Source organism: Sus scrofa, chromosome 13 (genome assembly GCF_054392235.1).
Source record: "Sus scrofa isolate SSC_HxYL_T2T_F1_AM1 chromosome 13, Sscrofa_HxYL_maternal_Yorkshire_Landrace_v2.0, whole genome shotgun sequence".
Lineage (NCBI taxonomy): Eukaryota > Metazoa > Chordata > Mammalia > Artiodactyla > Suidae > Sus > Sus scrofa.
The window spans coordinates 52,881,938-52,907,992 of record NC_139395.1 but is presented as its reverse complement, the minus strand read 5'-3'; the positions used below and the strand labels follow the sequence as shown (position 1 = coordinate 52,907,992).

The window sequence follows — 26,055 nt, the reverse complement described above, 5'->3', positions numbered from 1 at the left end:
CTTAACTTCTAAGATTAGAGGTGCATAGGTAGAGGTGAGTGGCCAGGATGCTGCTGAGAGCACTTAACATTGTGCCATATAAGACGTGGTGATTAGAATAATAACTACTTGGTAAGAAAGACTTTGAACTGGGAAGCTATCATTATAGGAGAGTTGGATCCTATTTTCTTTATGTTCTCAAATGTGTAGAGCAAAGGCCATTGTATATAAATTTCAAGGAAAACTGTCTCAGCTAGAAACAGAGTCCAACAGAGAAATCCAATAGAGGAGTCCAAAAATGGTTAAAGATTAACCACCCACCTGTACTTTTCCATGAAGCCTTCCATAGTCCTTCCCTCAGGCCTGGATACTTACCTCGCATTCTCTCTCATAGCATATTGTTCAAAACTGGTAGGATCCTAGCCGGGTACTGAGAATCATACCAGAAGTAGATTTAGTTATGTGTTAAAACCCTAGATGTTTGCAGAGCTTGAAGGGAACCAAGTGTTATATTAGTAATTAAGGGTGTGAGTTTAGTCATCAGGCACCTTCGTCACACTGGAGTCCACTAGCTCTGTGATCTTGGGCATATTATTTAGCTCTGAGTCTGAATGTTTGCAGCTTTCTCATGGGGGTGGTAACTCATACCTATTGGGATATTACCCAGATCCAGCAAAGGGCAAAATGGGAAGCACAGTGCTTCTTGCAGTATGATAAGCATTCTGTAGGTGGTGGCTGCTCTTACTGTGTTTGGGTGATCTAGTTATATACTTCCTCTTCCACTAGATAGGCAAGTTCCTTGAGACCTGACATATAGCATACTCACTTTGCTACATTTTTCTTTCTTTGTAATTTTTTTATTTTTTTAAATTAAAAATTAAAAAAGTTTTCAATTTTTATTTTTTATTAAGGTACATTTGCTTTACAGTATTATGTAAGTTTAAGGTATACAACATAGTGATTGACAATTTTTAAAAGTTATACTTCATTTATAAGTATTATAAAATTTGGCTGTATTCCCTGTGCAGTAAAACATATCCTTGTAGCTTATTATTCATAGTAGTTGTGTTTTACCTGGCACATAGTGGCCCTTCAGTATTTCTTGAGTTATTCAGGCAGACTCAGTGGCAGTGATAGCCAGTATCGAATTACAAAACAAGTGGGCAGGGAAGGCATTCTTCCAGGCTGTATTCTCTAATATGCTTTCAGGAGCACTAATAACCGTTTAAGAGCAATGACGAAAATAAGGATGTGTTCCATTGATTGAGAGTGTAATGAATGCCAGCCCAGCCAAGAACTGCACATGTTTAATGTAGCTCAACTTCACCATCTTTAGGATCAGAAGAAGTTCAGGAACTTGCCTAAGGTCATACTTCTTGTAGATGGAGTTGACAGGATCTCTTTAATTATAGCAGGTTAATTTTAGAAATTTTAAAAGCTTTACTTTCCAAATAGTGATGTTTCATTTTTAACTTTTGTTACTAACTTTTTTTTTTTTTTATCATATGTGGTCACAGAGTGTGTCCTATATCACTTCTGTCTTTTGGAATCTGTTTGAGATTTTTTGTGGTGGTCTGATATGTGATCAGTCTGTTTAAATATTCCACGAAATCTTGGGTCTGTGGGATCCAAAGTTTAGAGTAATTGTGTATTAATTCAATCTTACTAGTCATATCACTTAAATTTTTATGTAATTATTTTTAGTGCTTTATCTGTCAAACATTGAGAATGATGTTAATATTTGAAAATAATTGTTTTTTATTCCACTTCTGTGTACCTAACCGTGTTTGCCATTTGTTGTAATATCTAAATGTATATCAGTCAGACAGCTGTTACTGAGGCTAAGTTTCAAGTACTCAAGAAAATAGTGAGAAATAGAAGGTTAAATCAAAGGAGAATTAGGGAGGTGCTACAATGAAAGAAGCTAATGGAGATGTAGGTGTTAACTTCAAATATGAAATCAAAGCCAAGTGGTGAAACATGGGCAGTATAGCGTGATGGTTAGAAGCAGAGACCCTGGAATCAGACTTTCTGGCATAAATCCCATAAATCCCAATTCAGTAGATTGGGTAAGTCACTGACTTCTCTTTGCTTCCATTTCTTGGAGTGAAAAATAGTGTAATAATAGTACCTATCTAAAGAGATTATTGTGAGGATTAAACAAGTTAATATTTATAAAGTGCTTGGAAGAGTGCTTAGCATGTAACAATGTATAAGTAACTATTAGCTATTACCATCCTTCATATCATACTCCTTTTGGTCAAAAGGTTTTATAGAACCACCACACTTATAAGTATAATGTCATTTGTATTGTTTCATTCAATGTCTGTCAGTATTAATTGAACACTTATTCTTGGCAGGCACTGTTAGTTATTGGGAATACAGTGGTCACACAGAGTCCCTAGGCTCATGGAGTTTACCACTCAATGGTGAATACAAATAGGAATCTATTCATTTTAAAAATTAGTATAAAATTACAGCCATGTTCAATGATATAAAGGAAAGTGCCATGAGAGTGTAAATGAAGGTGAAGGATATAGTCTAGTCTGGAGCATCGGGTAGTGGCCTTTCTGTGACGTATTTGTAATCTATGGTTTTATAACACATTATTCTAAATGCTTAGTGGCTTAAAACAGCAAATACCTATTATCACACAAATTCTATGGGTCAGGAATGTGGAAGTCACTTATTCAGTGGTTCTGTCCTGGAGTTCTTTAGAAGGTTGCAGTCAAACTTTTGGGTCGGCCTGCAGGCACCTGAAGGCTCTCACTGAGACTAGATGATATGCCTCTGTGATAGCTTATTCCTGTGACTCTTGGCAGGAGGCCTCAGTTTCTCACCACATGGGCTTTTCCATAGGGCAGCTTGAATGTCCTCATGATGTGGCAGCTGGTTCCCCCAGAGCAAGTGATATAAGAATGTGAGCAAGAAAGAAGCTGTAATGTTTTTTATGACCAAGCCTCAGAAGTCACACATGGCTCTTCTATGGTAATCTCTTTGTTAGAACTGAGTTATAAAGTTCAGTCCACAGCCAAGGGGAAGATATTTAGACTTCATCTCATACAGGGAATATCAGAAGTTTGTGGACATATTTAAAACTACCATATGAGGAATTGGTGTATTTTTTTTCTGAAGTGACTAGAATGATTATTGTTGGTATTCTAGATCAGGAGTTGACAATCTGTAAAAGGCTGGATAATAAATATTTCTAGCTTTGTGAGGCCAGGTTGTGTCTCTTATAACTACTCAATTCTGCAATGAAATGAAACCATCTGAAAGTAGCCATACATACACAATATATAAATGAATGGATATAGTAGTATTTCTTTTTTTGTCTTTTTGCCTTTTCAAGTGCCACTCCTGCAGCATATGGAGGTTCCCAGGCTAGGGGTCTAATCGGAGCTGTAGCCACTGGCCTATGCCAGAGCCACAGCAACGCCAGATCTGAGCTGCATCTGCGACCTACGCCACAGCTCACGGCAGCAATGCTGGATCCTTAACCCACTGAGCAAGGCCAGGGATCGAATTTGCAACCTCATGGTTTCTAGTCGGATTTGTTAACCACTGAGCCACAATGGGAACTCCTATAGTAGTGTTTCAGTAAAACTTTATTTACTGAAACAAATGGTGGGCTGGATTTGACCTGTGTGCTATAGTTTGCTGACCCCTACAGATAAAAAGAATTGAAAAGGGTAGAGGATTATTCCAAGCAGAAGAAACAATGTTTCAGAAAGAACAGAATTATAGCACATTTAAGAGTATAAAGGTACCAACACCATAGTTTTTTCTTTCATGTACTAGGAGGTTTACTGAAAAATTGTAATGGAAAAAAAAATAGGAAACACTTATTTACACATATACATTCTAAAAATGCACATATTGTTGAGGTAAAAATCGAATGCAAAAGCTTTGTGCAATATGGACATCTGGCATTGTGAAACGGAAAAACAATGCATTCTATTGTTAGATTTTACTATTTATGAGGCATATGTAATAAAAGCACAGACTTTGCATGAGAAATATGGACAGCTTTTTTTTTTTGTCTTTTTGCCTTTGCTAGGGTTGCAGAATACGGAGGTTCCCAGGCTAAGGGTCTAATCAGAGCTGTAGCTGCCGGCCTACACCACAGCCACAGCAACGTGGGATCCAAGCCATGTCTGCACCCTACACCACAGCTCACGGCAACACCGGATCCTTAACCCACTGAGCAAGGGCAGGGATCAAACCCGCAACCTCATGGTTCCTAGTTGGATTTGTTAATCACGGCACTACAATGGAAACTCCTAGATACCTTCTTTAAATTATGGTTTCTCTTTAGAAGAGGGGAAAATCCAAAGTTTGTGGGACTCAGTAGTTTGTTAAGTTTATGGTTTTTAACATTTTAAAAAATTATGGTAAAGTGTATACAACATAAAATTTACCACCTTAACCATTCTTATAGATACAGTTCAGTAGTGTTAAGTATATTCATGTTGTTATGAAATCAATCTCAAGAAATGTTTGATTGTGCAGAAATTGAAACTCAGTACCCATTAAACAACTCTCCATTTCCTCCCATCCTTAGTCCCTGGACTAATCATTCTACTTTCTGTTTCTATGAGTTTGTCTACTCAAGTTGCCTCGTATAAATGAGATTATACATTATTTATCTTTTCATGACCGCTTTATTTCACTAAACATAATGTCTTCAAATTTCCTCCGTGTTGTAGCAGCAAGTGTTAGAATTTCCTTTTTTTTTTTTTTTTTTTTTTTTATGGTCCCGGCATGCAGCAGGTTGTTGTGGGATCTCAATTCCTAGGCCAGGGATTGAACCCAGGCTGAAGCAGTGGAAGCACAGAGTCCTATCCACTAGACCACCAGGGAGCTCCCCAAAATTTCCTTCCTTTTAAGGCCAAGTCATACATTGTATGTATATATCACATTTGCTTATTCATCCATCTGCTGATGGATATTTCACTTGCTCCCACCTTTTGGCTATTCTGATAATGCTGTTATGAACATGGTGTACAGATCTGAAATAGAGTTTGATGAAATAAATGATCAGTAAAGAGTACCCTATGCAAACACAGTAGTCTAGGTTTAATTTCCCTTTATTAATTCTCCCATAGCATATTCCTGTCAAACTTTCACTCACACCATCCACCAAAACTGCTCTAGTGGAGATTATTAATGACCTGTATGTTGCTGAGTCTTGTGGTCAGTCCTCTGACTTCATCCTATTAACCATGCAGCAGCAATAGCTAAGATTGTCTTTTCTGCATCCTGAGCTCACTTTCTTCACTTGACTTTCAGAATCTTACACTCTTGGTTTTCTTCCCACCTCTCCGGATTTTTCTTTTCAGTTTTCTTTGCTGCTTCCTCTGCACTTTTCAGACCCCTTAATGTTGAATTGCCCTTGGGCTCAGTCCTTTTATCTCTCCTCTCTATTCTTGGTCCATAGTTGATTTTATATAGGCTTATTGCTTTAAGTACTATCTATTTGTGGATTTCAAATTTGTAATTATAGCTTTTACTTCTCCCCTCAAATCTAACTGCCTGCTGAACATCTCCACTTGAATGTCTAATAGCATCTCAAACTTAACATACACAAAACCAAACTCTTGATTCTCATAACTCCCATTTCTCCTCCTCAGTCTTCCTTATTTTGGTATTCCACCTCCTTTCTTCTTATTGTTCAGGCTAAAAGCCTTGTTAGTATATAGAAATGCAACTGATTTATGAATGTTAATCTCATATCCTGAGATTAACATTGCTGAATTTGCTGATCAGTTCAAGAACTTTTTGGGTTGAGTCCTTAGGGTTTTCTATATATAGTATCATGTCATCTGCATACAGTGATAGTTTTACCTCTTCTCCTCTTATTTGGATGCCTTTTATTTCTTTTGTTTGTCTGACTGATGTGGCTAGGACTTCCAGTACTATGTTGAATAACAGTGATGAGAGTGGGCATCCTTGTCTTGTTCCAGATTTTAGTGGAAAGGCTTTCTGCTTTTCTCCATTGAGTATTACATTTGCTGTGGGTTTGTCCTAAATGGCTTTGATTATGTTAAGGTATGTTCCCTCTATACCCACTTTGGTAAGAGTTTTGATCATGAATGGATGTTGGACTTTGTCAGATGCTTTCTCTGCATCTATTGAGATGATCATGTGGTTTTTTGATTTTCTTTTGTTAATGTGGTGTATGACATTGATTGATTTGTGTATGTTGAACCATCCTTGTGCACCTGGGATGAATCCCACCTGGTCGTGGTGTATGATCTTTTTGATATGTTGTTGTATTCGGTTGGCTAAATTTTTTTGAGGATTTTTGCGTCTATATTCATCAAAGGTATGGGCCTATTGGTTTCTTTTTTGGTGGTATCTTTGTCTGGTTTTGGAATTAGAGTGATGGTGGCGTTGTAGAATGTCTTAGGGAGTGTTCCTTCTTCTTCAACCTTTTGAAAAAGTTTAAGGGGGATGGGTATAAGTTCCCTTTGTATGTTTGTAGAATTCACCTGTGAAGCTGTCTGGTCCTGGACTTTTATTTGTAGGAAATGTTTTTATGACATATTTAATTTCATTTCTAGTGATCATTCTGTTCAGGTGATCTATTTCTTCTTGACTCAGTTTTGGCAGGCTGTAAGTCTCTAGAAAGGTGTCCATTTCTTCTAGGTTGTCAAGTTGGTTGGAATATAATTGTTCATAGGATTTTCTCATGGTTTTTTGTATTTCTCTAGTATCTGCTGTAACTTTTCCTTTTTCATTTCTTATTTTGTTTATTTGGGTTTTTTCTATTCTTTTCCTGGTGAGTCTAGCCAGAGGTTTGTCACCTTGAACTGATCAAAAATTCAGCAAAGTAGCAGGATATAAGATTAACATTCAGAAATCAGTCACATTTCTATACACTAACAATGAAATATTAGAAAAGGAATACAAAAATATAATACCTTTTAAAATTGCACACTCCCAAAATCAAATACCTGGGAATACACCTGACAAAGGAGGTATAGGACTTATGTGCTGAGAACTATAAAACATTAATCAAGGAAAATAAAGAATATGTAAAGAAAAAAGATATTCCATGCTCCTGGGTTGGAAAAATTAATATTGTAAAAATAGCCATATTACTCAAAGCAATCTACAGATTCAATGCAATCCCTATCAAATTACCCATGACATTTTTCACAAAACTAGAACAAACAATCCAAAATTTACATGGAACTACAAAAGAACAAAAACCAAGCAGGAAGCATAACTCTCCCAGACTTCAGGCAATATTACAAAGCCACAGCCATCAAGACAGTGTGGTACTGGTATAAAAACAGACATACAGACCAATGGAACAGCATAGAGAACCCAGAAATAAACCCAGACACCTATGGTCAATTAATCTTTGACGAAGGAGGCAAGAACATAAAATGGGGAAAAAACAGTCTTTTCAGCAAGTATTGCTGGGAAACCTGGACAGCTGCATGCAGGTCAATGGAACTAGAACACACCCTCACACCATGCACGAAAATAAATTCAAAATGGCTTAAAGATGTAATCATTAAGACAAGACACCATCAAACTCCTAGAAGAGAACATAGGCAAAACATTCTCTGACATCAACCTTATGAATATTTTCTCAGGTCAGTCTCCTAAAGCAACCGAACTAAGAACAATAAACCCATGGGACCTAATCAAACTGACAAGCTTTTGCACAGCAAAGGAAACCAAAAAGAAAAAAAAAGGACAACTTATAGAATCAGAGAATATGGTTTCAACTGATGCAACTGACAAGGGCTTAATCTCTAGAATATACAAGCAACTTATATAACTCAACAGTAAAAAAACCCAAGAACCCAATTGAAAGATGGGTAAAAGACCTGAATAGACATTTTTCCAAGGAAGATACACATATGGCCAACAGGCACATGAAAAAATGCTCAGCATCACTGATTATTAGAGAAATGCATATCAAAACTACCATGAGATACCACCTCACACCAGTCGGAATGGCCATCATTAGTGAGTTCACAAATAACAAATGTTGGAGGGGGTGTGGAGAAAAGGGAACCCTCCTGCACTGTTGGTGGGAATATAAGCTGGCACAGCCACTATGGGGAACAGTATAGAGATACCTTAGAAATCTATACATAGAACTACTATGTGATCCACCAGTCCTACTCTTGTGCGTATATCTGAACAAAACTTTCCTTGAAAAAGACACATGCACCTGCATGTTCATTGCAGCTCTATTCACAATAGCCAAGACGTGGAAACAACCCAAATGTTCATTGACAGATGATTGGATTAGGAAGATGTGGTATATATACACAATGGAATGCTACTCAGCCATAAAAAAAGAATGAAATAATGCCATTTGCAGCCACATAGATGGAACTAGAGACTCTTATACTGAGTGAAGTAAGTCAGAAAGAGAAAGAAAAATACCATATGATATCACTTATATCTGGAATCTAATATAAGGCACAAATGAACCTTTCCATAGAAAAGAAACTCATGGACTTGGAGAACAGACTTGTGGTTGCCAAGGGGGAGGGGGAGGGAGTGGGGTGGTTGGGGAACTTTGGGTTAATAGATACAAACTACTGCTTTTGGAATGGATTAGCGCTGAGATCCTACTATGTAGCAATGGGAACTATGTCTAGTCACTTATGATTGAGCATGACAATGTGTGAAAATAGAATGTGTACATGTATATGTAACTGAGTCACCATGCTGTACAATAGAAAAAAAATTGTATTGGGAAAATAGCTATTAAAAAAAGAAAAAAAATTGTATTGGAATAACAATTTAAAAAATGTAAGGAAATATTAATAAAATAGAAAAAAGAAAATAAAAGCCTTGATGCTATCAATTACTTGTTTCTTTCCATTTTCCCAGGCAATTTTTCAAGAAATTAGGTGAGCTTCACTTTGAAAAGACAACCAAACTCTGTTCCTTTCCATTGCCTCCACTCTGTCACCCTGGTCCAGGTTCTGTTATCCCTTGCTGGAGTTATTCTAGCTTCTTTGTATTAATTTTTATGTTCTTTCTCTTAGCTCCCTCCTCAATCCAAAAACCATACTTCAGTCCAGCAGCTGCTGTAATCATTTTAGATCATTTATTATAGTCATATCATGGTTTACCTTTGCTCAAAAACTTCCAAGGGCACCCCATTTTTCTCATAGTATAACCAGTATCTATGTAATGGACTTCAACTGTTTATCCACCCTCCCATCATTCCCCATCCCTGGACTTCTCTGACCTACTACTTTCCCCATCCTTTATGTAGCTGTAGTCAGGTATGTAAACATTTGCTATTACCCCTGGCTGCAAAATCTGCACAATTAGTTCCCTCATTTCCTTGAGATCTTTGTTCAAATGTCACCTTTCCCTGAAGCTTTCCCTAGTCACCCTATTTAAAATGGCTATGAGTTCCCCATTCTCAAATGTCCTGTTCCACCATCAGGACTTAATTTACTTTATAGCACTTACTGATTTGGTCTCCTTTTTAATTTTTCTTTTGCCTCTGTCCCACTGAAATTTGGAACTAAAAAACCCATGAATGCTGGGATTTTTGTTTGCTTAGTTTACTGCTATATTTCCTTTATCCCTTGCATCAAATTATTTTTTGAATATATGAATCTGCCCTATCTGAAGACCAATATGAGTTAATATTGAGATACAGTGTTACTTTCCTCTTGGTTTCTCCATTTGGTTTTGTTGCTTAAAAGTGGCAATTAAAAAATATGGCTTCAAAATCTTTGGCACTCTTCCCTGGCTTGTGACTGCTTCAAACAACATAGCATTGCGCAGGTGTTGCTTTGGGACTTCTGAGGTTAGGTAATAAAAGGCCATGCAGTCTCTGGCTTATTTGCTGGAACACTTGCTCTTGGAATCTTTATAGCTCAGTGTAAGAAGTTGGAGTACCTTGAGGCTGACATGCTGTGAGGAAGCCCAAGGCACAAGGAAAGGCCATATATAGTTGCTCAAATTGATAATTTCAGCTGAACCCAGGCTTCAACTTATTTTCCAGCCATGCTGCCCGACATATGGATGAATAAGCCATTTGGAAGTGAATCTACCAGCTCCAAATGTTCTAGCCCCCTGATAAGGTGCTTTAGAAACAAGCATCACTAACTTTAGCATTTATGAATTCCTGACCCAAAATTCACATAATGAAATGTGGTGGTTGGACATGACTAAATTTGGGGTGATTTTTTTTTTTACACAGCCATAGATTGTCAGAACAGCAAGGCAGAAAGGCCAGATAAAAATGGTAAATTAACTTAGGATAGAAGTTAAGTTTTGAAATTTTTTTTGTCTAAGGAAGAAACGTCTGCCTATTACATATAGGTATGTACGCACATTATTCTGTCAGGCTCATCTTGGATGCCAGTGTCCATCTAGATTAGCTCATTAGACTTTAAATTCTCATTAACTGCCAAAAATGTCATCCTGATGAACCACTTGAGATTTCATGCTCAAAATTCTGGTGTCTTGGTATATTTCCCTGTTGATCACTTGGAGGAGCTGGTGGTTTTAGACCAACTAAGGCCAACCTAGTCATTGAATTACATAAAAATGCATAACCTCGGTATGTGTCACAGTGAGGTATCCAATTTTCTTCTTTTTTCTGTTTTTAAGCTGAGAATGGGTTGATTAGAAGTATCAACCAGGGATTAGCTTTTCAGAATCAGTTGCCTATTAAAAATCTTGGTGTTCTCAGAACTGGAAGGGCCATTAAACACTCACTTATGAAGCTTCTTCTTTTACAGATCAGAGTGGGGAAGGGGCATGCCCAAGGTCTCAGACTGGCACTGCAAGGTCCTGACTCCTTACTTCCTATACAATACTCTTTGATCTTAAAAAGTGGTTTTTATTTAGCCTGTGGTCTGATTCAAAGATGAACTTCTTGGGTGCTGCACCAGGCCCTAAGAACCAGCTGAAAGGATACACCATTTTGTTTGTGTATGCTTTTGTGTCCATTTCTGGAGATAATCCATACCTTCTATCTGATTCTTACAGGAATCAATGACCTAGAAAAGTGTAAGAACCACTGAGCTTGATGGTTTTTAATACTGTCATTTTAAAACTTCCAGAGTATAATTAATCTTATACTCCTTCATCCCTGTACCAGATGCTCCAGGGGAAATTCTTTAGTTATTTAAGATCAATGGATAATGGGTACATCTTTCAGATGGTTAGGGGTAGTTGGAGCACACTGCAATCAACTGATCTTATTCTCTTTAGAAAAATTTGGCAAGCATTCAAACGCTGAAATCATTTTTGTAGTTCAAAAGTAACAAACACTACGGGACTAATTAGGCATTATTTTCCCTTCCAGCCATAGCAGTAGCTGAAGCAGAGAGAGTTGGAATCCTTGTAGATAAAGCCTAAAAACATAAGGTGAACTTAATAGTAGTTTTATTTTTCATGTTCACCACCATCCAATGTGGGGTGTTCAGCAGCCTTTTCACATGGTATTTTAGGAACTTAGGTTCCTTTTATCTTGGGGTTCTGCTATCTTCTTGGGTCTTAGAGTCCTTTATTTCTAATCAGCAGACAGGAAAAGAGGGAACGTTGAGGACAGTGTAGGAGATTTTTGTGGAGTTGAATTCCTCATTTTTACCCACATTCTACTGGCCAGAAATGTATGTCACATGCCTCATCTGAATACAAGAGTGGTGATGGTAATACTTCCTGGCAATAGCTCTATGCTAGTAAAGAGAAGCAGTAATCATTGTTGGGCAACTGGTCCTGTCTGCCATGGTCAGAGTGAACATTTTAAGGATCTTCAACCTCAGAGATGGATATAATGTTTGAGATGGGACTTTCAGACAATCCATAAAGTCTGTATGTGGCTTATAATCTTCACTTACCTGACAACTTAAGAATTAAGGTGATCCTCAGAAACTGTGAGGTCATAATTGATTGAAGAATAATGTAATTATGGTAGAAAATTACAATTTTTGTGTAATTGGTGATTTTATTTTACTTTTTAAAGGAGTAACAGAGAGGGTAAGGACCCAGTCTGGATTTTGAGTTGGTGTGTATTATAATAGAACTTGTATAATTATAAAAAGAGAACTCTGTTTTCATTTTTGAAAAACTATTGCTGCAAGTTTAGCTTTCTTATTGCATGTTTGCTCTTAAAAATGTTTTCATGCTTGGCACGAATTATAACAGCACATGTCTTTACCCTATGGTTTTGTTTTTGTTCTGTTACTTAGTTGCTTCGTGATTATTTTTATTTGTTTTATATAAGCCTAACCTCTCCCCTCAAATTATTTTATGATTATTCTGGAACTTGATTGGCTGTGATATGAAATTATCATGAATTTCATTCTCAACTTTTTCATTAAGATGCTTTTGGTGCCCCATGGTATCAGAATTGGTGACGTGTGAAATGTGTTTCTTCTACCACTTATTATGGCACAACTCTGACAAGGGACTTACTTTCTGTTTTCTCATCTGTAAGATTTTATCGGTCCAGTGAACTTCAACAACCTTGGAAGTAATGTGGAGGGCTAAAGTTGAGGCTTAGTAGCTTTTTCTTTTCTTTTTTTTTCCCCCAGGCTGAGGTCCTTATGTCATATACTCAATGATGTGCTGGAAACTGGGTTGTACTGGCCCAAGAAAGCCAAATACCACAAACTTGTTTTAACAGCTAATATTGCAAATTAAATATACAAACTCATGATTAAAGAAGTTATATCCAAAACTTAGAGTCCCCTGGTGTCCTAGTGGTTAAGGAGTTGGCATTGTAATGGCTGTGGCTCTGGTTTGATCCCTGGCCTGGGCACTTTCACATGCTGCAGGTGTGGCCAAAAAAAATTATATCCCAAACTCACAATTTCCTAGTTTCTGTTGAATTTTACCATTAGCTATGATTTTAAAGTTATTACATCTATTTTGTCCATACGATAGAAAAACCATTTGTTGGGGGTGCTGTTGCAACTCTCTTCCTAACTCTGAATTCGTGACACCACTTAAGTGGTTTGAAGTTGGCCGTTGTGGGTGCTGGTTATTAAATGTTTACCAGAGCCTACCCATTGGACTTACCACAAAGGTCATACTTTTGATAGGGTACTGTTGAGGCTTGAAAGAGACAGGGGACATTGTAGATGCTCAATAAAAGATAGCTACTTTTAAGGACATTTCTTCAGAAAAATCTCTGCTATCACCACAGAGCTCCAAAATAACTGGTGTGCCAGATAATTGCAGACAGGGCCTCCAAAAGGACACTGGATCTCTCTTTTTTTTTTTTTTTTTTTTTGTCTTTTTTGTCTTTGTTGTTGTTGCTATTTCTTGGGCCGCTCCCGCGGCATATGGAGGTTCCCAGGCTAGGGGTTGAATCGGAGCTGTAGCCACCGGCCTACGCCAGAGCCACAGCAACGCGGGATCCGAGCCGCGTCTGCAACCTACACCACAGATCATGGCAACGCCGGATCGTTAACCCACTGAGCAAGGGCAGCGACCGAACCCGCAACCTCATGGTTCCTAGTCGGATTCGTTAACCACTGCGACACGACGGGAACTCCCTGGATCTCTTTATTTTAATCTATTTATAACATGGGTTCAGTAATATTTGACCTGATCCCTTCTACAGATATTTTAGGGGGAAAAAATGTTCTGATGTTGAGACCATTTGAATAATAAGGAAATAGTAATTCTGGTTCTTCTCAAATTGAAGGACGAGAAGTAGTTTTGCACAGGTTTGCTGATTTGTGTCAGTGATGACTTTGAGGAGAAAATATGCTGCAATCCAGAACTGTAGCAGTAACTCCCCAAGTGCTAGTTCCTAGAACTGTCTACTGTAGTCCATGACCAAGTATTCTTGGACCCCAGGCAAATAAGAACGATATGGGTGAAAGGTTGCTTTTTTTTTTTTATTAATTCAGAGATCTAGAAAAGGACTTTAATTGTGTGATTCTGTTCTTCTGACAATTTTTACATTAATAGGTTCTATCTTAATGAAATGGTGATGATAATAGATGGTGGTGGAGGAGATAGGTTTAATTTTAATGGTCTTGCTTGCATGAAGCCAGAAATTATGTTGGTCATCTACTTTAACACCTAAGGTTTTCTTTTCATTTTTTAAATGTTTGTGGTCCAGTGGAATGTAAAGACCTAGAATGTAAAGACCTATCCAAAAGTGACTAAGAATTCAAATAAGTTTTAATAGCTTTACTCTGTAGGTGAGTAATTGTATCAGCAGTTTGGACATGCATGAGCATTTTTGTTTACTCCTGTCATTGACTACTTTTATAAAACTGTTGATAATTGTCATTAAGGAAATCAAAGCATGAACTGAATTAACTTTATCTTTACTGCCAAGACAATCTTTCAAAATCTTGATGGCTGGTTTTTTTTTTTTTTTTTTTGAGAAGAAGCATACAAAAATTGAGCCTTGAAGCTTAAAATTGTAATTATGTGTTTGCTTTTAACCCAAAGAAGTTCTTGGGTCTGCATCTGGCTTTGACAATTTTTTTCTCCTCTCTAACGCTGTTAATATTAGTGCCACTTTTAATTTCTTGGTATCATGAATGCATAAACATATCACACACAGATGTGATTTTTGAACAAGCACCGAAACTATAAATTAGGAAGCAAGAGATTCACAAGGTTTCATCAGATCACTTCACTCCAAAAAGTGACACAGTTGTACTGAAAATGTTTTAAATTGCTCATTTCAAACCTGCTTCAGTAGCAAAATGCCATGCGTGCAGTGGATTTGCAACAACGTTAGTCATTTTCTTTTCTCCGTTTCCTTGCTGTGTTTGTATTGAGAGCACAGAGTAATGTAATTTAGTAAATTATGATTTGATGGCTGGGCAACAGCCCCAGTGTTGAACAGTATTTGGACTATGATTACTTTCTGGCTTTGTCACAGTTGACATTAATTATTGATGGAAGTTTCAGAAATAGCGCATGTGCCAGGAGCTTTTCACCGGAGCGCAGGCTCCAGGCAGGAGGGATACTAAAGAGAGTGGGGGAAGAGGCACCTGTGGCTTGTTTATGTCTGTACACAGCAAACTTGGACCTGGTGGGCTGTGTGGTACCTGTGTAAAGGTCATGGTGTAACGGAAGGATGAACCGTCAGGCTTATTTCTATCGTGTTCCTCCCCAGGAATTACACCGAAGAAGCCAACTTCAGCCGGAGCCAGCCAAGACGAAGGCTCTCCAGACTGTCATTGAAATGAAGGTAGGAGCTGTTCACATTTCTTAAATACAGCTGTTCCCCCGGAGTTTGTTCTAAACTTGATGATGCCTAACATAAACACGTGAGATGAACCCTTTGTTTTTCTCTAGGCACTCCTGGTGAGTGCTTTTCTTGATTTTCTTTCTTTCTTTTTTTTGTCTTCTCGTGTGCTTTTATTTTATTGGCCCTTTAATTAGGATGGCTTTTCTGGACAGAAGAAAAAAGGGCTCAAGTATTCCTTGGCTGAAAGGAGCTGAGTTCATTTCCAGAGCATGGCCAACGCTTTCAATCCTAAGTGAGGGTTTATGTGTGCTTTAAAAGTAAACTTCTAAAGCTAGAATAATTTTTTTTCTAATCCCACTCATGTTATAATGAAAAGACACCTTGAGAAACTAAAATTTGGCAAAGAGAAATTGTTTTATATGCAATAGAGGCATTAACAAATTACAATTTTGCTATCAGCAAAATTTACTTTGCAAAGACTAATACTTTTAGGACTCTAGTATTTTCTCCCAGCCCAGTCTAGAAGTAATAATAATTTAGGAAATACAAGGTATTTCGAATATGTTTTGGAGGCATAGAGAAACACTATTTAAAAGAAGCAGGGATCTTTCTGGATGGATTTAAGTCATTTAAAGAATAATGAAGTAAATAATTATGACCAAGCCATTAAGAAACAAATCTAAATGAAACCCAGTTGCTTTGTCAGTTTCTAGAAATTTGAAGTCTTTTTACTTCCAGTTTTTGCCAGAAGGAAGCAGATAGTAAAGTACTTATCTTAATAATAAATAATTCTTGATTTAAGTTGTTCCATGAAGAAAAAAATTATACTGATATTTGCAATCTGGTTATTCCACGCACAAGTTTAACATTTGACAGTTTGCTGTCAACATCATCCTACAAAAGAATTCTGAATTTTCAGATAGGGTAATGATTTTTCTGTCTTTCTTGGAGCACAAGATTTTGAATTGTCTGCCAAAAAATTCCCAAGTCCTGGGGAAAAAGAAATTTATATGAGATACTGAATTCCTGTATATACAATTCTGACTTGGGTTTTTTTTTTTTTAATTACAATGTCTTCAACTAAGCGGAGTTTTGTAGATATAATGTAGAACACTTGCTTTAAAACTTTGTCTCTTCAATAAAGTTACGTGATTCAAGGCACTTAAAATACATTTGTGGCAAACTGACTGAAAAAATATTATCAAGGAGACCAAATGCCATTAAGGTTAAAAAATAATTGCTAATTTTGGCTTACCAATTCATTTTGAATTTGTGAAATTCTAACTTATTTTGAAAAGAAACTTACCATCCTACACTTGTGGGAGTGGTTCATAACTGAGATTTCACCCTCCTTTGACACTGGAATCAAATTTGAAATTTGGCTAAAGCTTTAAAAAGAAAAGGAAAGAAAAGAAAAAAGAAAAAAAAGACAGAGATTTTAAAGATTTAATTTTATTTATTTGCAGAGTCCCTCAATCTTCCTTCCACTGACCTTCATACCTACCTCCCCAGTTCCTAGCACAGTTAGAAAAGAGGACATATATAAAATTGATTTCTAAATTATCCTTAAAAAAAAAACAAAGAAAAATTGAGTCCCAGAAATCTTTGGAAAAACCAGGAATGACATTTATGCCACTGCAGTGGACATTTTCCTGGTAAAGGTCTCTATACAAAGACATTTGGTAATTTTGGGGACTTTTATAAGTAGAAAATCTGTTTGATTATCACTTACTCTTTCTAGCATCATATATTTAATTTGAAAATAAAAATAGTAAATAATCACACTCAGGCTATCTATATGAGAAGGCATAAAACATAATGAGGGGGCAAATTCATATCTATATGTTATCAGTAAATTGATTCTGGAGTGTTTTTTTTTGGTTTTTTTTTTTTTCCCTCAAATGGTGCCAGTGATGTTGATTTGCAGAAGAGCACATTTTTAGGACAAATGATAATTAATGTGCTTGTCAGGAAACTGAGCCTGGAGTTTTTCTATTGTTTTTTGGATGCCTGTTAATTTACAAAGCACTGCCTTCTGTTTTGTCAATTGGGAAGTCTGGTCCCATTAGCATCTATACTCAACATGCATAAATTGAGTTATAGAGGCAGCTGGTAGAGGGTCATCTCCTCAGCTGTGTGTGTATGTTGTGACAGAGGCTGTGATCTCTTCTGTTTTTGTACATTACATCCCTGTGAAATTGGAGAGAATATTCAAAATCCATATTTTACAAGCCTTAGGGTTGACTACCAAATAGAACTGACACTTAAACCTGGTGGGTAGAACTGGAGATACTGTTGTGATTTAACTTAAACACCTTTGGGTAAACATCAGTATCATCTAGGGCTTTGGCAAAAGCTAAAATTTATAGGAGCTTTATTAGAGTAAGTTGGACCTTTCATTGCAGGGAGATGACATGAATTAAGGATTTAGAAGTTGTCTCCACTTAGCTATCCCTTGCTTCTTAGAGAAACTGAGGGTGAAATTCTGACTTCTCATTTTCTCCAGAAATATGCTTTGCAACAACTCAAAAAAGGTGTTTGTTGTGAAAATCTGTGAAATCTTGCCCAAATTAAAGCACTTTTAGAACCACAGTCTGGTAGGTCTAGATCTGTATGTACTCCTCTGGACTTTTAAAGTCTCTGTAGGGAAGGGCCATCTTCACACACCACACAAAGTGGGGCAGTTCTCTTGCAGCCATTCAACTACTGCCAGCCACTTGAGCCAGGGGGGCTAATGTCACCTGAATGAAAATAAAAGAAAGTAAAGTGAATGAAGTTGTGATTTATCTTCTTGCAGGAAGCTCCAAGTTTTAATTTTGATCCTGATTTGATCTGGCAGGTATGTTGCAGGTTTGCAATTAGAACATGATGTGTTTTTTAGAAAAATTAGAGTTTTCTTGTAGATGTTGCAGTGTTCCTCCTTTTCTTGCTTTTGTGTCTAAAGATTATTTACTAAGCTGCTCTCTTCTGCTCTTATGTAGAACTGCCAGTAAAAATTAGTTAAAAGGCTTCTTCCTTCTTTTTTCTTTCTGTAATGTTAATTCCTTTGAAAGAATGTGTTTTTAACTTTTATTATAAATTTGACATGACATAAACATGATGTTCAAAAGTTGTACTTTCTTGGATTCTTTCATAAAGCTCTATGCTGCTTTTTCAAAAGAAAATGAATTACAGTAATTACAGTACTTTTCAGATAATCTCAAAAATTTTTTTCTTTGTTAGAACTTTTAAGTGAATGAAAAATCTAATTCAAAAATGGCTAAAGCCTAAAGGAAATGCATTGATTCACTTAACTGGAAAAAAAAAAAGGGGTATTGCTTCAGGCACAGCTTGATCCTGGGCATCAATAGATGTTAACAGATCCCATTTTCTCCCATTCCAACTCTTACTTCAGCTTTCTTCATGTGAGCTGTTTTTAGACTGCCCCTTTCTGCTTATCTGAGCAAGATGGCTAAAGTAACTCTCATAATTACAGAAGGAAGGGATAGGGAGGAAGTTATATTTTTTAAAAATGCAAAAAACACAAACCAACCCTAGAATAATAATAATTACTGAGATGGAACATAAATCTTCACTCCAAATTTAACTGAGGCTGCAAGAAAAAGCACAAAATTCCCTAATACTCATTTGCTTTTAATAAATTAAATGACACTCATTTATCAAGAAAAACAAACTTGGAAGTTCCCTTGTGGCACAGTGGTTTAAGGATCCAGTGTTGTCACTGCTGTGGCACAGGTCTCAGATGTGGCGTGGACTCAGTCTCTGGCCTGGGACTGAGACTTACATATGCTACAAATATGGCCAGAAAGGAAAAATAAAAAGAAACTTGATGCTGGTACTAAATTCAGCAGAATTTATCAAATGCAATATGTATGAGTGACATAAGGTTTTTAGTAAAAGTTGCACAAAACATACTTGGTCTTGTGAACTTGTTAACTAAAGTGGATTAGGAAGCTAGAGGCATAATGTGAATATGTGAAAAATGAAGAGAGGGTTATGAACATTTAGGTTTCTAATCACATGACCATCCATGGCTCTTGTGTGTCATGAGTGGTTTTTCTTGTGTAACTTTTGTTCCTGTTAAGCTTTTCTATGGAAACTGAATAGAAAGCAGTTCAGGACCGAGCTTGACCAAGTTACTGCCTTGTAGATGTGTTCTTGATGAAAGAATATGACTTTGTGTTTAGATGCTAAGGTAAGGCTGATCTTTTGTTTTTAAAACTAAACACAAAGCCTTGTCTTTGTGTTCAGACAGATGTCTACTGTTTTTCTGCATTGGGGGTTACTGACTTGTAGTTGAGTTAATTTTCCTTTAAGAGATTACTTGGTGTTTGATCAAGTTCAGCCAATTTGGTTCCACCAGGCATGGCTAGGGTACATCGGAACATGGAGAAGGCAAGAACTACTTGGTAATTTTTCCCAATGTCACATAGCTGGGGAGGGAGAGACTTCAAATCCAAACCTAGGCCATTGAATGTGTCTCACTTGCCAATGTGAATTTAATCTGAGTCCTGGGATCTACGAGGAATAGCATGAAGTGGCTGAAATATTTTCTTTGGCTTCAGGGCCTGGGGCCTACCTAAGTTTTTTTCATCCGTCTTTTGAGTTGTTTATTACTTACCTGAGTCTAAGCACTATACTCAGAATTGTTTCTTCTCCCAAGAAGACATGTTCATAGCAAATTGGTGTCAAACCTAGTTTTCTAGTCAAGCCATTATGATGACTTTTAAGTGTTAAAAATGTCATAGGTCCTTTTGTTACTACTAAAAAGAAAGAATAAGAGCAATAACAACAACAGTACTACTTGCATCATCAGTGGCAACTACAGTGCGAACACCAATAACCACACAAAAGGAGCCAGGTGCAAGATATGTGACACAGGATATCCCATGGGTAGACATAATTAGCTCCATTTCACAGATGAGATGAGAAAGCAGTGGTTTAGAAAAGGTGACCAACCTTCCCAAGGTCCTTTAGATGGTAGGTTGGCAGCTGAGATTTGAACATGGATTTCTTCTTCTAAGTTCTCGCATTCTCTACCACTTTGGTCTGCTTTTTACTGGAGACAGACCTTAAGTTGAACTGGTTTTCCTTTCCACAGTTACTTTGTAAATCAAGCACTGAGATATGCATCTTAGAGCAGGTTGAGGTAGCTCATGTGACCTGGAGAGTTCTATTTGATATTTTTGGAAAGGTGCAATTTGTACTTTGTTCTGTAAGGCAAGATTCATCCTTTTTACATGAAAATGTTATTAGTCCTCCAAATACCTACCCTACAGCCAACATATGCCCTGTTTTTTTTTTTTTTTTCCCCTGAGTTCTAAGTTTTGCCCTGAGGCCTTTATAACATTGTGGAGTATAATTCATTTAAACTTGCACAGCCCTGTGTTTTTGGTGTGCACTATCCACTTATGATGCCAGAAATTATCCTTTAACTTATTTTTCTCCTGAGAAATTTCTTCATCTTCTTATATTTCAACTTAAAAAAACCCCAAAACCCTTGTTCCATTTAACTCTTTTCCTTAAATAAGGGGAAAAATGTGGGTTTTAAGTGATAGCCAGAAAAAGCAAAATGTCAAGTTAAATGCTGGCTCTGGATGATATACAGTTGTCATTTAGGAGCAAGAAGACTAAAAAAAAAAAAAAAGGAAAAAAAGAAACATTTTTTTCCCAAAAAAGTTTTTTTTTTTTTTTTTTTCCCCCCACAAATGGCCATACCCATGGCATGTGGAAGTTCCTAGGCCAGGGATTGAATCCAAGCTACACCTGAGACTTATGCTGCAGCTGTGACAATGCCAGATCTTTTAACGCACTGCATTTATCTGGGGATTGAACCCACACCTCTTCTGTGACCTGAGGTGCTGCAGTCAGATTCTTAACCCACTGCACCACAGCGGGGACTCCCCAAACTTTCTTATATGTACTTATATGTATTTAAATGTTTGAGTTGCTAATTGATAATTCCTGCTATAAACAGGTTAAGCTTTTGTGTGAATGAAACTTATGAAGTTGAATTACAAATAGCAGTGCCTACCAAGCAGCTGTTTTGTGTGTAGCACCATGGTGGGCCTTTCAGAAAAAGTGAGTACACTGTCTTTAAGGAGCTAATGGAAGGAAGTATATGAATAGTGACCAGAGACTGGAAAAATGGGCTGCAGAGGCTCAGATGATATCAAATATAAGAGGAGCAGGGAATGCATTTTGTAGGAGGTAGCATTTGAGGAGGGCTTTGAAAAATGGCATGATTTGGATAGCGGGAGAAGGATTATCTATCAAAAGTGGGAATTGTATCAGCAAAGGCAAGGAGGTTGGAAATTATGAGACATGTCTGGGGAAGAGCAGATCATTTAATTTGGTTAAGAGAAGACTTTGTGTGTGTGTCTTTTTGCCTTTTCTACGGCTGTTCCTGCGGCATATGGAGTTTACCAGGCTAGTGGTCTAATCAGAGCTGTAGTCGCTGGCCTACGCCAGAGCCACAGCAACGCCAGATCCAAGCCTCGTCTGTGACCTACACCACAGCTCACAGCAACGCCGGATCCTTGACCCACTGGGCAAAGCCAGGGATCGAACCTGCAACCTCATGGTTCCTAGTCGGATTCGTTAACCACTGAGCCACAATGTGAACTCTGAGAGAAGACTTTTTTATAGGGTTATAGTTGACTTACATAGTGTGTTAGTTTCAGGTGAACAGCAAAGTAAATTGGTCACACATATACATATATCCATTTCTTTTTAGATTGTTTTCCCACATAAGTTATTATATAGGATTGAGTAGATTTCTCTGTGCTATATACTAGGTCCTTTTTACCTATCTATTTTATACGTAGTAGTGTGTATATGTTAATCCCAATCTCCTAATTTATCCCACCCCCCCTCTATGTCTGACTTGTGCTTCATTTAGTATGATAATCTCTAGGTCCATCCATGTGGCTGAAAATGGCATTATTTCATTTTTTATGGCTGAATAATATTCCATTTTATATATGTACCATATCTTTATCCATTCTTTTGTCTGTGGACATTTAGATTGCTTCCATGTCTTGGCTATTGTAAATGGTGCTTCAGCGAATATTAGGGTGTGTGTATCTTTTGAAACTATGGTTTTCTCTGGATATATGCTCAGGAGTGGAATTGCTGGATTGCATGGTAGCTATATTTTTAGTTTTTTTAAGGAACCCCCTTACTCTTCTCCATAGTGGTTGCACAGATTACATTCTCACCAACAGTGTAGGAGGGTTCTCTTTTCTCCACACTCTTTCCAGCACTTTTTGTTTGTAGATTTTTTTGTATGATGGCCATTCTGACTGGTTTGAGGTGATACCTCATTGTAGTTTTGATTTGCATTTCTCTAATACTTAGTGATTTGAGCATATTTTTCATGTGCTTTTTGGCCATCTGTCTGTGAAAGAAGACTTTTTAAGTTTAAAAAGCAAGGGGAAAATCAAATAGAGCCACAAGAAAATGGGAGAAAAGAAATAACAGAGATAAAAGCTGAAATAAATAAATACAAACTAAAATATGCTAGAGGAGAACATGAAAGCTAAACACTAGTTTTTGAAGAGATTAACCAAAATGACAAATCCTGGTCAGAACCATTGAGAAAAATAGAGACAGCACAAATAAACAATATCATGATTGAAAGGGGGAATCGCTATGAATCTCATTGACTTTAAAACTATGAAGGGATTTTTATTAACAACATTTTGATAATAAAATTGAAATTTTAGATCAGTTCTTTAAAAAACTTATCAAAACCACATGAAAAGAAATAGAATATCTGAGTAGTCCTAAATATTAAAGAAAACATTTCTATGTTTTAAAATCTTACCACCAAAAATTATCTAGAAATCAAACCAAATAAAAGCCCCCTGCAGTACCAGGTGGTTTCTTCAGTGAATTTTGCTAGACATTTGAGGAAAAAACTCTATCAATCACACAGAAACTATACCTTGGAATAGAAAAAGAGGGAACACTTCCCATTTTATTTTATGAGGCCAGTATAACCTTGATATCAATACCCAACAAAGCCGTTGCAAGAAAGGAAAATTACAAGCACTCTTTCTCACAAAGATCAATGCAAAATATCCTCGTGAACTGAATCTAGTAACAATAACCACTTTATGCTTAATCCAATAAAGAAAGGATGGACTAATATTTAGATATCAATGTTATTGACATTAAAAAGATGGAGAAAAATTAATATAATTCAGTAAATATGGAGAAAGCATTTGATAGCTGTAGTATTCATTCATGCTTAAAGAAAAGCAAGCTTTTAGCAAACTCCAGTTAGAAGGAAAAGATTTTCTTAATCTGATAAGAGGTAGCCAAAAGGAAGCTACAGCAAATACCATTTTTTTTTTTTTTAATTTTCCCACTGTACAACAAGGGGGTCAGGTTATCCTTACATGTATACATTGCAATTACAGTTTTTCCCCCACCCTTTCTTCTGTTGCAACATGAGTATCTAGACATAGTTCTCAATGCTATTCAGCAGGATCTCCTTGTAAATCTATTCTAGGTTGTGTCTGATAAGCCCAAGCTCCCGATCCCTCCCACTCCCTCCCCCTCCCATCAGGCAGCCACAAGTCTCTTCTCCAAGTCCATGATTTTCTTTTCTGAGGAGATGTTCATTTGTGCTGGATATTAGATTCCAGTTATAAGTGATATCATATGGTATTTGTCTTTGTCTTTCTGGCTCATTTCACTCAGTATGAGAGTCTCTAGTTCCATCCATGTTGCTGCAAATGGCATTATGTCTTTCTTTTTTATGGCTGAGTAGTATTCCATTGTGTATATATACCACTTCTTCCGAATCCAATCCTCTGTCGATGGACATTTGGGTTGTTTCCATGTCCTGGCTATTGTGAATAGTGCTGCAATGAACATGTGGGTGCATGTGTCTCTTTTAAGTAGAGCTTTGTCCGGATAGATGCCCAAGAGTGGGATTGTGGGGTCATATGGAAGTTCTATGTATAGCTTTCTAAGGTATCTCCAAACTGTTCTCCATAGTGGCTGTACCAGTTTACATTCCCACCAACAGTGCAGGAGGGTTCCCTTTTCTCCACAGCCCCTCCAGCACTTGCTATTTGTGGATTTATGAATGATGGCCATTCTGACTGGTGTGAGGTGGTATCTCATGGTAGTTTTGATGTGGATTTCTCTTATAATCAGCGATGTTGAGCATTTTTTCATGTGTTTGTTGGCCATCTGTATATCTTCTTTGGAGAAATGTCTATTCAGGTCTTTTGCCCATTTTTCCATTGATTGATTGGTTTTTTTTGCTGTTGAGTTGTATACAAATACCATATTTAATGATAAAATATTGACAGCTTTCCTCATAAGGAACAAAAATAAGAATGCTTATTATTGTCACTTCTACTCAGCAATATTCTGGATATTCTAAGAATTATAAAGGATATTCACAGGCATCATACTGTTTTTTTTTTTTTTTTTTTTTTTTTTTGTCTTTTTAGGCCCTCACCCGTGGCATATGGAGGTTCCCAGGTTAGGGGTCCAATTGGAGCTGTAGCTGCCAGCCTACGCCACAGCCACAGCAACACTGGATCCAAGCTGAATCTGCGACCTACACCACAGCTCACGGCAACACCAGATCCCCTGCCCACTGAGCAAGGCCAGGAATCAAACCCGAGTCCTCATGGATACTACTCAGCCATGATGGGAAATCCTATTTACAGGCAACATAATCTTGTATGTAAAAAATCTCAATGAATCTATATATAAACTATTAGAGTAATAGATAAATATCTGGTCACTATTTTAAAATGAAGCATCTACATACCAGTAACAAACAATTATAAAATGAAATTTAGAAAAAAACATAATTTTGGGTGCTGTTTAAAAAACCCAAAATATGTAGGAACAGACCTAACAGTGGTACACTGCTGAGACCATCTCAGCAAGTTAGGGCTAAAGAACGGGTGCTGTGAAACTTAAGGAAAAAGTTAACATAAAACAAGACAAAGAGACATTTGTCTTAATTAAAGGTGGACACCTGGGGACTCAAGGTCTCAGGAACCAAGAGTGCAGCCTCAAGAAACCACATGGCTTTTATTCTGCTGTTTGGGATTACGTCAGGTGAGGAGGGGGCTGTAGGTGCAGGATACAGTTTTTTTTAAATTATTTTAAAAGTTCTTTTATTATTGTAAAAGTCACACGGCTGGTAGATGGTTAAGCTTTTACTCTGACAATCATTAGCATTTGAGGAAGCTTGGCATTAGCCATCTATGCATAGCATCTAGAGAATCATCATTGTGCTTCCACAAGGCATGCCTAGGTTTTGCGCCTTGGTTCTCTTTGCTAATGCATATTCTGCTAACGACTGCTCATAAACCACTTGGGGCCATGAAATTCCTCTTTCTCTTATTCTTAAGAGGACATATGCTGTGCAAACGGCATTGCCAATCTGCACAGGTCCCGCGTGCCTAGACCAATGCATTATGTCCTCATTCAGCTGACCATAGGAATAATTTTATGCCTTTCGGTCTTTGTTCTTAAGCTTAAGTCATTTACCAGCACTGTGACTGTTTTTCAAACAGGAATATGAGGTAAAGTAAAGCAGGACAAGATGGAATTTTCAGCAAAGAGGCTAAGAAAATATAGTAGAAACATGTCTGGTGACAGTATACAAGACCTAATTTAAATAGAAGATACAAAACGTGACTACATGTGGAATAACCAAAAACTTGAAACAAATGAATTCGCTATCAACGGTGACAGTGGAAAGTTAATAGCGAATATTCATAACAGTGAAATGCTATATATGGTAATGAGAAGGACCAAGTTATTTCTTTATGTAACAACATGATTGAATACCCCCAAAACAGTGTGGAAAGAAGCCAGATAGAAAAGAACACATACAATATGATTCTGTTTGTATGTGT

General features: G+C 37.2%; 1 protein-coding gene across 50 annotated transcripts in view; it reads left to right on the top strand.

The window, feature by feature from the left end:
* Positions 1-26,055, top strand: part of ERC2 (ELKS/RAB6-interacting/CAST family member 2) — a 983,951-nt gene that overhangs the window by 297,333 nt on the left and 660,563 nt on the right. For 29 of the 50 annotated variants that reach the window (XR_014823359.1, XR_002337959.2, XR_014823361.1 and 26 more), the window contains one exon: positions 15,080-15,154. Coding sequence is in view for 17 of the 50 variants with exons in the window: in XM_021070729.2 (XP_020926388.1) it covers positions 15,080-15,154 (75 nt within the window). In the remaining 33 variants the exon portion in view is untranslated. Of the gene's footprint in view, positions 1-15,079; positions 15,155-17,951; positions 17,994-26,055 lie in introns of all 50 variants that reach the window. The other 21 variants (XR_014823352.1, XR_014823356.1, XR_002337955.2 and 18 more) reach the window with 1 other exon arrangement.